The sequence below is a fragment of the Terrapene carolina genome, unplaced genomic scaffold, assembly GCF_002925995.2.
Source record: "Terrapene carolina triunguis isolate 2854851 unplaced genomic scaffold, T_m_triunguis-2.0 Scaffold211, whole genome shotgun sequence".
NCBI classification, from domain to species: domain Eukaryota; kingdom Metazoa; phylum Chordata; order Testudines; family Emydidae; genus Terrapene; species Terrapene triunguis.
In genome coordinates, this window is record NW_020664562.1 from 39,511,956 (window position 1) to 39,530,190 (window position 18,235).

At 44.3% G+C, this 18,235-nt stretch overlaps 1 protein-coding gene across 4 annotated transcripts in view; it reads left to right on the forward strand.

The window, feature by feature from the left end:
• Positions 1-9,241, forward strand: part of LOC112115972 (dedicator of cytokinesis protein 7) — a 109,321-nt gene extending 100,080 nt beyond the window's left edge. For all 4 annotated transcript variants that reach the window (XM_029912397.1, XM_029912398.1, XM_026655793.1 and 1 more), the window contains 6 exons: positions 304-393; positions 1,165-1,401; positions 2,728-2,871; positions 4,768-4,874; positions 5,963-6,130; positions 7,975-9,241. In XM_029912397.1, the coding sequence (XP_029768257.1) occupies positions 304-393; positions 1,165-1,401; positions 2,728-2,871; positions 4,768-4,874; positions 5,963-6,130; positions 7,975-8,017 (789 nt within the window). In that variant the 3' untranslated portion in view covers positions 8,018-9,241. The remainder of the gene's footprint in view (positions 1-303; positions 394-1,164; positions 1,402-2,727; positions 2,872-4,767; positions 4,875-5,962; positions 6,131-7,974) is intronic.
• Positions 9,242-18,235: the final 8,994 nt, after the last annotated feature.

Genomic DNA, 18,235 nt, shown 5'->3' on the forward strand with positions numbered 1-18,235 from the left:
AAAAGATCCTGTGTTGTGCCCAATGTTCAGCCTTGTGACAGATTCACAAGGAGGCCGGATGACTTGTCAGTATATGAGACTGGAAGGATTTAGAGCCATCCTGGCTTCCAGTTTTTGTGCTGTAACCCCTAGAACTGAACTGATTAATTCTCCAAGTTCAGCAGATCAAACTCAGCCCGGGCACAGCTTGCATTGAAGGCAATTGGAGTTGCACCTGTGCTGAATTTGGCCTGATCTCTCCAATCCTCTTGCTGTGATTACAGAAATAGGTGTTGTCTTTCAATGCAGTGTTCTCCATTTCAGGGATTTTACGGCGAGCGATTTGGTGAAGATGTGGTTGAAGTGATTAAGGACTCTAACCCTGTAGACAAATGCAAACTAGATCCTAACAAGGTAAGAATGCAAAGTACAACTGTCAAGTTTAAGCCATTTCTAAGTACTTAAAGCACAAAGGGAAAAATCCTGGGCTGGATACTGCCTCTTCTGCAATGAAATTCCTTGGAGAGGGCTGACAGGTGGCAAACCCGTGAGGATCCCCATGTGGAGATTCCACCCACACCACTGTTCCCACAGAAGAATGCAGAATAGACTGCAGGACATGCCCCTTGGCCCTGTGGATCCTGGGGAGATCAGTGGGTAGTCAGGGCCTTCTGAAATCCCCACTGCAAAGAGAGCTCAGTGAAAAAGATAATACAGCTTCATGCTGCATTATCTGTTCCTCATCATCTCTGCTGTGTGCAAGGAGTGGTGTAATATTCATTGTCCCCATCTTCGAGCACCTGGCTTGCCCACTCCTTCCTCCAGGGTCCTGGACCAGCAGAGAGGTGCCATAGGGAAGTGGGGAATAGTGCCGCAGATGAGCACAGACGAGAAGGAGACCCACACATGAGGAGGGGCTGCTTTTCCCCCTCCCCACAAGCTGCTGAGCATGCCCAGTTCTCACAGAAGCCAGTGGGAGCTTTGTTTGAGTAAGGACAGAGTAAAAAGTGAGTTAGGTCTACAGGGGGTACCCCAAAGAGAGGAGAGTGAAAAATAGTCCTGTTTCTTAAAGGTGAAGCTGGTTATTGTGCAGCTAAACGGAAGGAAGCAGAATTTATCTCCTTGCACTCTGGCTTCCCTCTGCATTGTGTTTTGTTATCTGAAAACTTGTTTTCCCTATTCCAGGCCTACATTCAGATAACCTATGTGGAGCCCTACTTTGACACATACGAGATGAAGGACAGGATAACCTATTTTGACAAAAACTACAACCTGCGGCGTTTCATGTACTGCACGCCCTTCACCCTGGACGGACGTGCTCATGGGGAGCTGCATGAACAGTTCAAGCGGAAGACAATCTTGACGACCTCCCATGCTTTTCCTTACATTAAAACCAGAATAAATGTCAGTCACAAAGAAGAGGTGAGACCTGTGCATTGGGTATATTATGAATCCCAAACAGTGGCGAGTGGCGGGGGAGGGGAGTGCCTTGTAGTGCTACAACAAAAAGTCTAATAAGCTGTGTTGAAATAAGCTTATCAGCCTCTCTTGCATTGCTGAGACTCATGCATAGTGAGCTCTGTAAAGCAGACCAGGCTGCTACAGACAAAGATGGGCAATGGTTAGTTATTTGCTTTATTAAAACATTACAAAGAGGTTCTTACTGGAACAATTTGCAGGGGATAAAGAATGAAACTTTAGCCCATTGGATGTCAAATTCACTCATTCTCACTAGCGGTTTATCTGTGTTATGGGCATTTGCGTGCTCCAGAAAGCACTGCTGCATGTATTGAATCAAATAAAGAAGGAGGGACTGTCCTTCAAAGCCAGAGGCTTTGTGGTGTCATCCCAAACGACAAAGCCAGTTCCTACAAGTTTAACAGCTGTGGTTACATCATTCTGCTGAAGAGGCCAGACTCCGCTGTGTCTGTTCCGTGTGAGCATTTCAGTACTGGACCTTAGTCTATCTGAGGCCATGTCTATACACAAACTTAAACCAGTGGAAACTCCTAGGTGGAACACTCTTTATTTTAGTTTATTTTGCTTTAGCTTAAACCTGTTCCTAATCAGTTTAAACTAAACCAAAATAAGTGTGTCCACATAGCCGTTTGAACTGGTTTAAAATCACCCCTGAAGTTGAATGTGTACAAGTCTGTGTATGTAGACAAGCTCTGAGTCTGCCATGTAGTAGCACAAGTTATATCTCTGCCATTTTGCTCGAGGAACATGTGCTCCACCTCAGCAGTTACACTGGGTCCCTCCCTCACGTACTTCAGAAGCCTGCCATTAATAGAAAGAATTGTCCCCAACATAATTTAAGCCAAGATTTTCCACTACAGGAACCTACAGCCAGGGTCCTAAATGCGTATTTAGGTTCCTGAATAAGGCTGTAATCCTGCAACTTCTTGCATGTGGGTTGATCGAACACAATGGGGTGCAACAGGCACAAGGGACCTAATTTTTAAAAGCTCTAAGCACCCAGCTGCAGAAGCACTTCTGAAAATCCGGGTCACTTATTTAGGACCCTAAATGAAGGCTCAGAGGTGGGATCTTCAAAAGCACCAAAGTGACTTCAGAACACCAATCCTATTAACTTGTAATGGGATTTAGGCTCCCAAGTCACATAGGTGCTTTTTGAGAATCCCACCCTGGGAGCCTAGTTTTAGGTGCCTCTTTTCGAAAATCTTGGCCATAATAAAAAAAAAAAAATACAGTCCACATATTTCTGGCTAATGTTTGCCTCTGTAGATAATTTTGACACCCATCGAAGTTGCCATAGAGGACATGCAGAAAAAAACACAGGAATTGGCTTTTGCAACTCATCAAGATCCAGCAGACCCAAAGATGCTCCAAATGGTGCTGCAAGGTTCAGTAGGTACAACGGTAAATCAGGTGAGAATCACTTTATCGTGCTTTAAACACGCTCAGATATTGCATATCTCTCAGATGGATGTTCAAGCTTGGTGGAGGCTTAAAGTTGTGTCAGTGAAAACTGCTTTTGTCCGGATTTTTTTCGTTTAATTTTAAAAATGTGCAAAGTCACTTTAGAAACATACTTCACAGCTAATAGCACAATTAAAGTACCAATGAAAATATCAAGCAACCAGAAGCTTGGTCTCTGCAGGAAGTGGACAGAGCAGATCAACTGCAGGTTTTTATTGCTGGGGAATGCAAACAACATACAATTTATCTTCATCTATCAAGGAAAACCTACGTGAAAGTGGCTATTGTGATGGTTTGGTACCTTCCTTTGTGTTTTGCACAGAGCTGAGCATATTGTTCGTTCTCTGTAAATAGTAATTATCGTTTTGTTTTTAAAATTGTTGTCACCTACAAATCAGAGGCAGCATTGTGATCCGGGCAAATTGCTACTGTCGCCCTTTGTGTTGCAAAGACTGGACACCGTTGGCATTAGGGATAGTCTAGCAGGGGAGAAGTGAAAATCCAGAGAGGTTATAAAGAGATTTTACTCTCTCTGTTGTTGAGGGAACATAGCACTAAAGTACCTCAGCAACAGAAAGTCAACTCTGACTGGAAAATAGTTTCAGTGCCCTGAATTAAAACCAAGCATACCATAGAATGGGGGCACTTCTAATATAATTGCGCCCAGAGAAATTTTTCTCCTGTCCAAATGCTCTAGATCAGTGTTTCCCAAACTTGGGACGCCGCTTGTGTAGGGAAAGCCCCTGGCGGCCAGTATGTCCCTCGGCCCGCGCCGCTTCCAGCAGCCCCCATTGGCCTGGAGCGGCGAACCGCGGCCAGTGGGAGCTGCGATCAGCCGGACCTGCAGACGCAGCAGGTAAACAAACCGGCCCGGCCCACCAGGGGCTTTCCCTACACAAGCGGCGTCCCAAGTTTGGGAAACACTGCTCTAGGTAATGGCAAATATAATTGAATGATGCCGCTGGAACCCCAGCTTTTTGTATGTTTCTGTGAGGTGGTAAATAATAGTTTACAGTACCTCACTCTAAATGATGGACTTGGTGAATGTCCTTTCCTCTGCAGTAAGATTACAGCCCAAACCACAGATGCAAGATTGATTTTTCTGTTGATTCTTGACTAGTTACTATCAGCGATTTTATGATTTGAGTGGCAATCGTTGAAAGTGTCGTTCTGATCAATACAGTGACTAAGTGAAACTGGCCCATCTTAGTCAGCTGACCTGCTGCTTGTTGGTATCCAGAATCATATCTGCTTGCTTCTTTGATAAAAATAAGTATTGCTACTTCTCACTCTGGTTAGCCTTGCAGAGCTACCAAAGCTAAGGGTGAGTGAACTGGATTGTATTTTGGTTTCTGCAATATCAATGGAATTGAAAGTAATACAATTGCACAGGTAAAAGATGAGGGAAGATTTTTGCCTGCAGAATCTTTACTACTGCACAAGCCAGAAAAATTATAACTTGAATTTCAGACCCTACGTTCATTTTGCCGGGCTGGCAAACTACTACTGTACTGGTTCAGTTTTCAGTGTTAAGTATCTGTTTACTTGACAACTGAGCACATTTGATTTAGAAGCCATTGAGAAAGAATAAATGTGGAATCTCATGTATTTTACCGTCACTTTCCAAAAGCAGACCCACGCTTTAAAGATTATCTTGAGAATAACAGACACTTTCACTTGTCATGATAGTTGGTGATTTACTCTGGACTTAGAAGACACAATTCACCAAGAAATACCCTCTAAGGGAATGTTGCATTTTATGAAAGTTTCTATATGTAAGAAATTTCTCCAATGGATACGACAGGAGTGCAGAGAAACTTACTGTTTTCTCTTCTACTCCTAAAGGGACCATTAGAAGTTGCACAGGTTTTCTTGTCTGAAATACCCAATGATCCAAAGCTCTTCAGACACCATAACAAACTACGGCTCTGTTTCAAAGACTTCACAAAAAGGTAGAGTATTGGCTTCAAACTCCTTCCAAGAACATTTATTTTCAGTGCATTAAACAGAAATTGATATACTAATATAAGGGGGTGTCCAGTGCCTGTTAAAAGAATACACTTGTAATGTAGCAAAAGATTCAGTAATCTCCATTTGCTCTGTTCGAGGAACAAGTCTGTTCAAAAAATGTGTTTTCTGTTTGCTTGGTGCCATCTGTCTCTGAGAAGTACCGTCAAGTGGCCCAAGTCATTAGGTATGGGTGTGTATGTGAAATGAAGTGGGGGTCTCGGCAGAGTTCCTTATGGACAGGTGTCCTCATCTCAAAAACCCCACTACCGTAATTGGCACTAATGAATATCTTTATTGATAGTGTCAACAGAAAAGGCAAACTTGATTTGGCAGGGAGACTGAATTACCCTCTCCAAGTGGGTTTGAAACGTGTTGGCAGAGTTCTCTGAGGACGTGTGCTGCTGCTCTATTTTTCCTTCCTTGTTGGCAAAGAGAATTGCAGTCTCAATCCGGCACTAAATCTCATGAGCATTTAAACAATTGGTGAAAATAACTGAAATTACAATATTGCCCTCCTCTTCTGAGCTAGTAGATCCAGAAGCAGCCTGGTTATTCATTATGAAATAAAGTGGCATTGATATTATCAATTCCTTTTTAGATACGTTGTTTAATTTGCATCGTTCAAAATACTAGAGTTCACAGTGAACATTTAATAGTCTGCTGCTTGATAATCTTTTCCTAGGGCTGGCAGTGAAAATATCCATCTTTAAACCCCCTTGGACTGAAAATGGCTGTGGAGATAAGCTTTCCATTCCTCCTCACAGAGGAGAAATGTTATAGGAGAACAAATTAAACTTAAAAATGAATCACAACTCTATGAATAAAATGGAAATTAGAAATATGACTCACTATCCTCTCCCCAAGGAAACCAACCAGATAAGCTGAGTCCTTATTACCCAAAAGACAAGATAGAGGATATTAAGTGTCAAGCCAGGAGAATATTAAATGCTCTCATACTAATAAATTAACAGGCATCTAGCAAGCAGGTCCCCTGTTGTCTGCCAGAGTTTTACAAAATTTTGTTTTCTAGGTGTGAAGATGCGTTACGCAAAAACAAAAGCCTGATAGGTCCAGACCAAAAGGAATATCAGCGGGAGCTTGAAAGGAACTATCACCGGCTCAAGGAAGCGCTCCAGCCCTTGATAAATAGAAAGATCCCGCAGTTATACAAGGCGGTTTTGCCTGTCGCTTGCCACAGGTGGATGTTAATTTTACTCTATTTCAACCTAGCTCAGGTAATATTTAAAAACAAAAACTCAGCTGGAATGATATGGCATAAAGAGGACATAGGAATGGGAACAGGAGACTCCTCTGGGAGTGTTTAAAACCACTTTCCTTACCATAGATCTTTGAAGAGGAAATGCAGGTGGGTCCATCCCCTTCCCCATATGTCTTGCACTGCAGGATGCATTGGTTGGCCAGTTTGCCTTTGCAGATTTTTCTGGTATGGCCCCTTTCTCCCCATTCCATTAGGATGCTCCTTCCTCATAACAGGTTCAAGACCACTCCTCCTCCAAGTCCAGTCAGTTCTGTACCTAAAATTGTGGGGAGTGAAGCCCAATGATCCCTTGCGTGGTAGCTAAAGAACCCCTGGGGTGAGTATCCTAGCAGATGCACAGTATGGATTGTAGAGCTTCACACTGGAAAGCCAGTGAATGTTGTCCATGTTGGGAGACCTTTCCGAAGCAGACTAACCATTTCCATTCCTCTGCAATGGGTTTTAACATAAAATCATTAATTATTTTATCAACCAGGTCAGGAGCCATTTACGCTATTAGTGTTATGAGAGTTGATTTTAACAAGTGCACATATTATGATTGAGCAAGTGGAATTTGCATGCTGTTCCTGCAATGGATTTAGAGTTAAAAGCACCCACCCAAAACTACTACAACCCCTTACAAATGATAGCCCTCAATCTACAATCCTGAGAACAAGATAATGATTAAGGGTCTCCTTTTACATATTCCTTGCTTATTGAAGAAGTAGCAGGCTTGGCAATTCCTGAAATTAGCCTTCTCTTTATCCCTAATTGCCATTCGTATGTCTTCTATGGCTCTTAGGACCGGAGGATACTAGTGACATTATAATTCATGCAATGATCCAGTAGCAAGTTAGGGTGAAATAGCTCAAAACTGTGCTAAGGACTTATACTTAATATGTCCTAATGTCCAACCAGTCTGTTTTTTAAATATACATCACTGAAGCATAGGAGAAGAAGCCTAACCTATTAAATGCAAGTAGCAAGCGAGCTACAGTTCCTTTCATTATATGAACATTATTACTGTTTTGTTTGTGTGTGGTCTTCAGAACAACTCTTGCTACATGCAACTGCTTCAAAAGAATATAGCCCTCATCCTAAAGTTTACCGTTTGGGTAGCCGTTGTTCAGCAGTGGAGAGCAACAGGAAAAACAAACAGAGAAGAACTCTGTCCAACTAGAATTCAGCAAAAAATCCACAGTGAATAACTGACAGATTTAGTGTATTTTTCTACTAATTGATGGCAATTTCCTCCAGTTTCATCAATATTCAAAATTTTTCTTGTTCTCAACTCTGTGGCTGGCTCATGAACTATTCTCTGGGTATTCCTTATTTGAGCTATTTTTAGTTTGTTGTTGATTGGTCAGGTAAGTCGCATAGTTTGGTTTCTGTTCTGTTCCCTGGCTGGATGATCTCACGAGGCCTTCTGCCACAACTACTCATGCATATGAATTTCAGATTTGGTTTTCTCACATGAAGTTTAGAAATGTTTTGTGAGTGAAATTTCCCATAGGATTTAAGAGGTGCCCAGGCCTTGTGCTGTCCCTCTGAATTTCATCATCTGTGAATATTCATGTCAATAAAACACAATCACTCCAATGTTTTCAAAATGCAAACCCAAATTAGCAAACTAATTTTAAAAATTCAAGTCAATTTTTGCAGTGAGCAAACATAGAAATCATGTACAGAAAAGCACTGTTCATCTTAATGGAGAGCATGGACTTTTTAATTCACAATGGAAAATATGAGCTTATCGTCTTGTTTTTTTCTTTTCCCCCCCTCAGAGATTCCTTCAGCAGAATGAGCCTTCGCAAAATGGACATCTAAACAAGTTTTCCAAAATGCACTTAATTTTAAGGTATTGAAAAGAGCAAGCCATGTTATCAACGTTGGGAATCAAAGAAGTTTTATTGAGAAATAAAACTTGGACTTCATCCTGGACACCATACATACACCCATTTTACTTACTTACATTGAAGTGTTAAGTGGCCAAAAATTATTCTGAATTGTCCAATGTAGACTTATTGATGTTTAAAAAAAATCATGGCAGTGGTATGCAAAGTACTGGTGATATGCTGTAAACTTACCTGTTTTTAAGGCATTTTTATGACTCAAAGGTACACTAAATGCATTTACCATTATTTATAGCATTACCTAATGTTAAATATATTTCCTTTTTAGTTCATATATTTAATTTATATTAGGAGCATTTGCAGATGCATTTTTGAACAGTTTTTAATGTAGTGCTGGTTATTTCAATGGTACTATTAAATATGTGAATGTTTACATTTTAATTCACTACGTGTTGGACTTCAGAGCTCATCACCCTTGAGGAGAAAGCTAGAAAGAAAGGTAAGTCTTAAGACAACAATTCTTAAATGAGTGACCATATCATCTCTAACTTGTTTTTGTATCTTTGATGGGGACTGCTGCAAGGAAAAAAACTTTACATATGCTCCTAAGATGATGACTTTTGTTGTACATAGGAATGTGTTACCACTTACTCTAACCTGTTTCTTCTGTACTGGTAAAGTAGATGTATTGCTACAGTCTTGTTTACACTGTAATTTCTACTAAACCAGGAAACCCAGTTACAGCACAGTAGTCCCCTCATGTGTATAGTTTAGCCTTGCAGTGTGCTTGAGGTAAAGCTACTTTTTATTGTCATCTTTTTATTATAATTTTATATAAAAACACATCTTGGAAGAAAACGACATACACATTTAAATAAATTAAAATAAAATATACATATATAATTGCACTGGTACTTAGTAGAAGTTACAGTTTACATTTTATTACATACAAGAAAACTACATTTTAAAGAAAGTTCTTTAAGTTGCTAAGTCAAGCTCTTGAAAGTTAGGAAACCCCAGATTTATGGTTGCCTTGCAACCTTAATTCTGACTCTTTACATTTCCAACCTATGCACTGAGAGAGGGGTCCTCTAAAAATAATGGTATATGATAGTGTAACTAAATCATACTGCATATGCACAAGGGGGCACATTAAGGTTGCTTGTGCAACTATAAATCCTGTCTCCTAATTTTTGAGTGCTGGATTTTGAAATCTAAATAACTTTCTTTTAACATAGTTTTATTGTATGTACTTTGCAATGCCCTTTTTTTTTTTCTTAAGGTAAAAATTGAACAGCATTTCTCTTGTCTTTTGAAGATTACTTTAGTAGCCAAAATTTTCCTGAAGAACACAAGTTATACAGAAGTAATTATTTTTAACAGTTTATATCTCAGCTAGATCTGAATGGAATTTGGTGGCCAAAGAAAATGCATTTCTCTAGCCTAAGGGGTCTTCTCCAAGCCAATTTCAGAGGCCTGCAGCAAAAAATGGAAGTTCAAGAACTTTTGTAGCAGAAAGGTTGCAAGAACCTTTTATAACAGAAAATGTTAAGCAACTTAAATATAAAGGTCGCTGTTGCTCCCCCACATTGAAGGGATATTTAAAATCAAGAAGGAAAGGCTAATAGCCCCAAAATAATTAACTCATTACATACAATGTTCTGTTATATGTTCACATCTGAAGGGACGATGTCCATTCTTAAATCTTAAACCTTAAACCCACTGTAATCCGTGGAAAGACTCCCACTGACTACAACGGGTGTAAGACCAGGACCCCAAGTTAATGTAAATCTGGAGAGCTTATCCCAGATTCAGACAGTTTTTATATTTAGATGATTAGATGATTTTATATTTAGATGGTTAATCTAAAAATTGTGATGGAGCGTTACCTTATGTATCATTTTGTAAAGTTAAATAGTAATTCTGACCTATTTGTTTTCAGTTGCAGAGAAACAATAGTCTGAGTAATTTAAGACTGCATTTGTTCAACTATTGTAAATTGACATTTCAGAAATGGTAGAAATGGCTTTAGGCAAGTAAGCATCTGATACATCTGTTCCCATTGTTAGTTCTGAACTTGTACCAGAGGATATTTTTCATTCAGTCAGTATTCAGTAGGATTGTGTAAAATGCCTGATTGTTTATAAATGAAGATGTTTCTCTACAGCTGTTGCATGTAATTATGGAAGAGAGCTGAATCTAGCATTGGTTATACTGTCGTCTTTGTTCCATGTAAAATTATTGTTTCAATATCCTGTTGTGGCTGCAATTGATTGAAGGACTTATATTAAGGAAACAATCTTTCAGGGCTGTAATCCCTTTATGGGCCAAAATTTTGAAAAATGTATTTTCATTTGCAGGCTGAAATTGAGCAAGCCCTACACTAGGTGTGGTAGGATTGTGTGGTAGGATGTTTTATATTTAGGGCTTTTTGATTGTGCCAGTTTTGCAGGGTAGGACTATACTCAGATTGGACAATTCTTGTTTTAGACCAGATAATTTAGTCACTTTCTGTTGATACCTACTGTGGAGAAAGAAGGCATCAAGAGGCATGCAGAGCCAGATCTTTCTCTCTTTTTGGAAAAAGAATCATTATAGACTTATTCAAATAATAAAGAGCTTATACTAGCATAAGTATATTTACCAAGCCACCTTTAAATGTGTTCCTCAGTAACACTACAGACCTACATCACTCCAAGGCTGAAGCATGTTTATTAATATTTGCCCTGCACAAGTGAGCTATGTTTAAATCGTACTAGAGGCCTGGTTTTGCAGCAGCCCTCCCCACCTTGAAGAATATTTTAGTTTTGCGGAAGTTTCAGTAAAGCTTTATCACGCTTTCTTTTGTGACTCATAGGCCAGCATATAGTTTTAATTCTTACACAAGGATAATTTTAAATATGTGCTGGAAATGAGGGCATACTATATTTCTCTATGGAGAATGTTCCAGACATGATTTTTTTTCTATAAAGTTTCCATGTCACCCACTGTCATGACAACAGATATAAATTACTGATCCTATTATGTATGTATCATACTTTTAAGAAAAAAGAACAGGAGTACTTGTGGCACCTTAGAGACTAACAAATTTATTAGAGCATAAGCTTTCGTGGGCTACAGCCCACTTCTTCGGATACATATAGAGTGAAACATATTGAGGAGATATATATACACACATACAGAGAGCATGAACAGGTGGGAGTTGTCTTACCAACTCTGAGAGGCCAATTAAGTAAGTGAAAAAAAACTTTTGAAGTGATAATCAAGATAGCTCAGTACAGACAGTTTGATAAGAAGTGTGAGAATACTTACAAGGGGAGATAGATTCAATGTTTGTAATGGCTCAGCCATTTTAAGAGCAGACTGGAAAATATGCCCTATGACATCTTCCACTATAGTCATAATGAAGGGTTCGATAGGAAGACGGTTTTCAGCCTAGATTTAATCAGGAAAGGACTTCATTGTACTTCAAAGAATGCAGGACATTTCATATGTTTGAACTGTAAAGGTTGAGTTCTAGTCCTTGTCTTTCCTAATTGATTAATGGACTCCCTCCTCCGCTCAACCGTTGTCAGTGATAGTACCTTTTGAAGTTTTAATCTGTAGGATTATGTGTGATGTAAAATATATACTGTGCTTTTTCCTCAGCTTTGTAAAATGCCAGGCCATAGGGGGTTACAGGATAGAAAATAGTATAGATTCTTTGTTTTAATCCTCCCACTCCAATTGCCTGTAACTCCTTTAATCTGTGAACAAATACCCCTTTTCTGCCCAGAGCTACTGGATTGAGTTCTGGCTGGTACCTGCAATGATGTTTCTACATAGAGAACAAACATTCACTTAAAGGTTAGTTTGCCATAACGGGATGCGTGTGTTTCATTAAGCTCAATGCTGTCCTCAGATACATAGGTACAATTCTCATGAACTCATTGTTGATATCTAGCTAACACCAGTAAGAACAGAATAGCATTTATTCTTCTTCGCGTGATTGCTCATGTGCATTCCAATAGGTGTGTGCGCGCACCGCGTGCACGATCGTCAGAAGGTTCTTCCCCTAGCGGTACCCGTCGGGCGTCTTCATGGCGGTGTATATAGGTCCCTGCTGACCCGCCACCTGCTCAGTTCCTTCTTACCGTCAGTGACCATCATTGGAGCAGCTCACTCTTGCATTCGCAAGAGCCTACGTAGTGGTTCCCTTTTCTTAGCTGTAAATAGTTATGTTAGTTATATAGTGGTTTGTAGTTAGTTGGGCTTACTTTGGGGGGGTTTCCCCAGGCACCGTGGCATGCCTCGGTCGCAGGGGTTTAAGGCGTGCGAGAGGTGTGTGAAACCTATGCCCAGACGCGATCCGCACGCTGCTTGTCTCAAGTGCTTAGGAGAGAGCCATCAGACAGATAAGTGCCCAATTTGCAGGAGCTTTAGACCCAGGACTAAGAGAGAGCAGGACTACTGTTTAAAGCTCCTCCTAATGGAGTCGGCCCTCCGCCCCAGCCGGCACCAGAACAGCACCGGCATCATCGGTGTGCAGCGCCCCAGCACCAAGAAAGGACTCCTCCAAGGAGCACCGGCGCCACTCCCTGGCTCATAAGGCCAGTGCTACCAGGCAGCACCGCTTACAGTGCCCGGTGCCGCATAAGAAAAAGAAAGCAGACAGGGGTCGTTTACCCATCAAGAAGCTGTGAGGTGATTCCAGCAGGATGCGTCCTCCGGCGGGACACTCACGGTCTGGACCGCAAGACCCGGCACCGTTGACTCCAGCCCCAACAGGAGGCCCGTCAAGTCCGGTGTTTGTGGACTCCCCGACTCAGGAGGATTTGGAGGAAGAGCTCGACCTCCCCTCCATGCCTATGAGGCTGTGTGGGACCTCATTGCCATGATGGTGCAGTCCCTGGCCCCGCAGGTGTGAGCTCCGGCACCGCAAGCTCAGGCCCCGTCAGCGTGGAGCTGGTTGGCAAAATTGCAGGAGTTGCTCCCGGCTGACTCACGCAAGGGGTTTAGCGTGCTCCTTGAGGAGAGCAAGGTGGTCTCGAGAACCTTCCGCCAGGCCCTGTTAGACGCAGCAGACTCGGCGGTTCAGACTATGGCCACCACCCTTACAATGAGGCGCAGTGCATGGCTGCAGGTGTCGGGGATACCACCTGAGGTCCAGAATACGATCCAGGACCTCGCCTTTGGCTGTGCAGGCCTGTTCTTCCAAAATACAGACTCTTGCCTGCACAGCCTTAAAGACTCATGGGCGACTTTGAAGTCTTTGGAGATCCACACTCCTGCACCCCAAAGAAAGCCTTTTAAGCCTCAGCCCCCATCCCGTTTCTACTCTGGGCCTCCCAGGCAAGATTCATCCAGGGGCAGAAATAATAGGAGGCGCCCGTCACAGTCCTCCTCAGGCCAAGGCCAGGGTTTGGCCACACAGCCCCCAGGCCGCCCGAAGCCAAACTTTTGAAGATGCGCCCAAGGACGGAGCATCAGTATCAAACTCGGATCCTTCCCGCCCCCCCCCCCCCCCCCCGGTGAATCGACTCTCCCGCTTCTACCATGCTTGGTCCCAGATCACGTCAGACTACTGGGTCCTGACTCCTGAGCGCGGTAGGGGTGGGATATTCTAGCCAATTCTGTTCCCGCCCGCCCTCCCACCCCCCTTTTCTTTCCCCCTTCAGGGACCCTTCTCATGAACAACTCCTTCTGCAGGAGGTGCAATCGCTCCTCGCTCTAGGGGCAATAAAGGAGGTTCCTCAGGAGTTCAGGGGCAAGGGGTTCTACTCCCGCTATTTCCACATCCCCAAGGCCAATGATGGGCTCCGGCCTATCCTAGATCTGCGAGACCTCAACACGTTCATAGGGAAAGTGAAATTTTGTATGACTTCTCTAGCCGCCATCATTCCTTCCCTGGATCCGGGGGACTGGTACGCTGCACTCGACTTGAAAGATGCACACTTCCATATATCCATTATCCCGGCCCACAGATGTTTTCTTCGCTTCGGGGTCAGCAGTGAGCACTACCAGTTCAGGGTGCTCCCATTTGGGCTCTCAGCAGCCCCCCGGGTATTCACCAAGTGTATGGCAGTCTTCTTCCGCAAATGTCAGGTGCAAGTATTCCCATACATTGGCTCATCAAGGCCGAGTCGCAAGAACAGACTGCAGAGCATGTGTCTCTGGCCAGGGCCACATTCCACAGGCTGGGCCTCATATTGAATATGCCCAACTCCACACTAGCCCGGACACAGAGAATAGAATTAATAGGAGCTCTCTTGGACTCAACCCAGGCCAGGGCGTTCCTGCCCGAGCTGTGCTTCCAAGCACTCACGGACATTATATAAACCTTCGCCGATTCCCCACAACCACTGCCAGAAATTTCATGAAACTATTGGGGCATATGGCAGCCTGCACATACGTGGTCCAGCACACCAGGTTACACCGTTAGCCCCTCCAGGCATGGTTGGCGTGGGTGCACAGGCCGGGTAGGGACCCACTGGACACGATAGTTACCCTCCTCCCTTGCATCCTCGAGTCTCTCCAATGGTGGCTACAGGTGGGGAGTGCACCTGGGCAATATCAGAACCCAAGGCCAATGGTTCCACGCAGAACTATTGCTGCATATCAATGTAAGGGAGCTGAGGGCGGTTCTTCTGGTATGTCAAGCGTCCAGGTCCGCCTGCAGGGTGCCTGTGTATCGGTGCTGATGGACAACACTGCAGCAATGTTCTGTATAAACAACCAGGGTGGTGCTTGCTCCTCTCCCCTGTGCCAGGAAACCCTCAAGCTGTGGGACTTCTGCATCGCCCACTCGATACACCTGTTTGCGACGCGGAACAAAAGGAAGTGCCAGCGGTTCTGCTCTTTCCTGAACCACAGCCCAAGCTCCATCGCCGACGCCTTTCAACTTTCATGGACAAGTCACCTGCTGTATGCATTCCCGCCCTTCCCTCTCATACACAAAGTCCTCAAGACTCACCGGGACAGGGCTTCCTTGAGCCTCATAGCACCAGCATGGCCCCACCAGCGCTGGTTCACCATGCTGTTGAACCTCTCAGTGGACAGACCACACCCCAATCCCCTGCCCTGAGCCCCCTGCTGCATCCCACACCCCTTCTTCACCCTGAGCCCCCTGCCTGCATCCCAACTCCCTGCCCTGAGCCCCTGCCAAACACCTCATGCACTCTCTAGGGGCAGGGAGGGGCGGCGTTGGGGTTGGAATGGGGGCAGGGAAGGGGTGGGAAGAGGCTGGGCCTCATGGAAGGGGTGGAGTGGGGGCAGGGCTGGGGGCAGTGAGGGGGCGGGTGTCAGTGATGCGGCCCTCAGGCCAATGAACTAGCCCTCACATGGCCCTTGTGGTCATTTGAGAGCCCTGCCCTAGTGGGACATCAACCTGGTCCTGTCCTTGCTCATGGGGCCCCCTTTTGAGCCCATGAAAACTTGCCCTCTGTCCTACCTTTCCTGGAAGGTGGTCTTTCTGGGGGCCATAGCCTCGGCCAGAAGGGTATCCAAGCTCAGAGCGCTGACTTCCGAGCCCCACATACGGTCTTTTATAAAGACAAGGTGCAGATATGCCCTCACCCTGCGTTTCTACCAACGGTAGTCTCCCAGTTTCATGTGAACCAGGACATATTTTTACCGGTGTTCTTCCCTAAGCCTCATGCCAGTAACAGAGAGCGCATGTACCATTTCCTGGATGTTATGTGTGCCCTAGCATTCTACATTGAGTGCACAAAGCCATTTTGTAAGTCACCACAGCTCTTTATTGCAATCGCAGAAAGGATGAAGGAGCTCCCGATCTCGTCCCAGTGCATTTCATCATGGATCACGTGCTGTATCAGGACGTGCTATGATCTGGCTAAAATTCCAGCTTCTCCGCTTACGGCACACTCCACAAGAGTGCAACCATTGTCCGTAGCATTCTTGGCGCAGGTCCCTATCCAGGACATATGCAAGGCAGTAACATGGTTTTCCATCCACACCTTCACGTCACACCACGCCAGAGGTGGGCAAACTACAGCCCAGCCCTTGAGCTCCCAGCCAAGGAGGCTAGCCCCCAGCCCCTCCCCTTCAGCCACACCGCCACGTGGGCAGTTCTCTGGGTGGCAGGGCTGCGCACTCCTGCAGGGCAGCGTGGCAGCGTGTCTGGCTGTGGCCGGGTGTTGTGGCAGCCAAACATGCTGCTCTGAGCGGCATGGTAAGGGGGCTGAGGTCGGGGGGTTAGATAAGGGGCAGGAGGTCCCAGGGGATGGGGATCGGGGGAGGTTGGATGGGGCAGAGATTCTGGGGGGGGCGGTCAGGGGACACGGGCAGGGGGTTGGATAAGCGTGGGAGTCCTGGCAGGGGTGTGGATAGGGGTCAGGGCAGTCAGAGGCCAGGGAGGTTGGATAGGGGATGGGGTCCCCGGAGGGGGCAGTTAGGGGACAAGGAGCAGGGGGGTTGGATGAGTCAGGAGTTCTGAGGAGGGCAGTCAGGGGGTGGGAAGTGGGAGGGATCGGATAGGGGTCAGGGGCCAGGCTGTTTGGGGAGGCGCAGCCTTCCCTACCTGGCCCTCCATACAGTTTTGCAACCCCAATGTGGCCCTCGGGCCAAAAAGTTTGCCCACCCCTGCATTACGCCATTACTCAACAGGCAAGGGACGATGCAATCTTTGGCAGGGCAGTCCTGCACTCAGCAACCAAGTGAATTCTGACCCCTCCCACAGGGAAACTGCTTGGAAGTCACCTATTGGAATGTACATGAGCAATCACTCGAAGAAGAAAAAACTTACCTACCTCTCGTAACTGTTGTTCTTTGAGATGTGTTGCTCATGTCCATTCCAAATTTCACCCGCCTCCCCTCTATCAGAGTATTCCGGCAAGCAGGAACTGAGAAAGCGGTGGGTCGGCAGGGACCTATATATACCGCCATGAAGGCGCCACTCCAGGGGTCTCCACAGCCAACCCAACAGGTACCGCTAGGGGAAAAACCTTCCGATCATCATGCATGCGGCGTGCGCACACACACACACCTATTTGAATGGACATGAGCAATACATTTCGAACAACAACTGTTACGAGACATAGGTAACCATTTTTATTAGGCTTTTATATTCATTGTGTTTGAGTGGTGGAAACTAATCAGCAATGTGTGAGCAAGAGAAGATCCAAAATGTAGCCTTGCCTTTAGGTGTGCATTTACACCTACACTGAAAAGTACAGTATTAACTTAGGTAAACCAGGAGTTAATGTGAGCTACATCCTTCAGGAAGTGATGTGTGCTCACTGAACTCATCTGATTAAGCAATGCCCTTTAAACTTCTCCTCATATTAAGCTAGGGTGACCAGACAGCAAGTGTGAAAAATCGGGACGGGGGTGGGGGGTAATAGCCTATATAAGAAAGACCCAAAAATCGGGACTGTCCCTATAAAATCGGGACATCTGGTCACCCTATATTAAGCTTACTAAAGTAGAAGTCTATCAGTCACCTCCCCCTTGCCTATGACAGGCATGTTCTGAAGAGTTAAGGTAGAGCATGCATACTATAGTACATCAGTTACATGGCTTTTCTTTTGCTTAACTTAAAAACACAGTTATGGATCAACTACTAAAAGCAGTGAACTATCCAGGCAGTAAGGTACTATGCAGAGTAACAACAGCAGGATCTTACCTTAAGTGACTTCTAGCACCTATTCAAAATAATCTTTGCCTTTGAATTTGCAGGCAAACACCCTAGTCCTAATTGGGACAAATTATTTTCCTTTTGCCTAAGGTTTATTGGTAAACTCCTTTGACTATTGACAGTTTAACATATGAATTACTGTAGGCCTTAAAACTTATTGAAGAGATGGATCAGAAATGCTGTTCACATAAGGGTTTAAATTTTGTCCAGTGTCATTATCTTGTTATTGTAAAAGCCAGAACTAAGCAATTTTAGTTAACATTTATTCCTCCAGGAAAGATCAAAGAAGCAGGATGTGTTTGTGCCCTACTATCCCCCACCGATTGAAGAGAGAGTAATGCCAGAGCAATAGAAGCTCCCACACATAATCTGATCTATTCATCTCAGACAAAATAAAAACATAAAATGATAGGCATTAATTTCATACATCTGTGTACACACACACACTCACGATCAAGCCAATGCTTTAGTTTTCCCATGTTTCAGTACAAATTAGCCTATTAAGGTAATAAGATCACATCTGAATTCTTAATCCACCCAAACAGATATGCAAAGGGC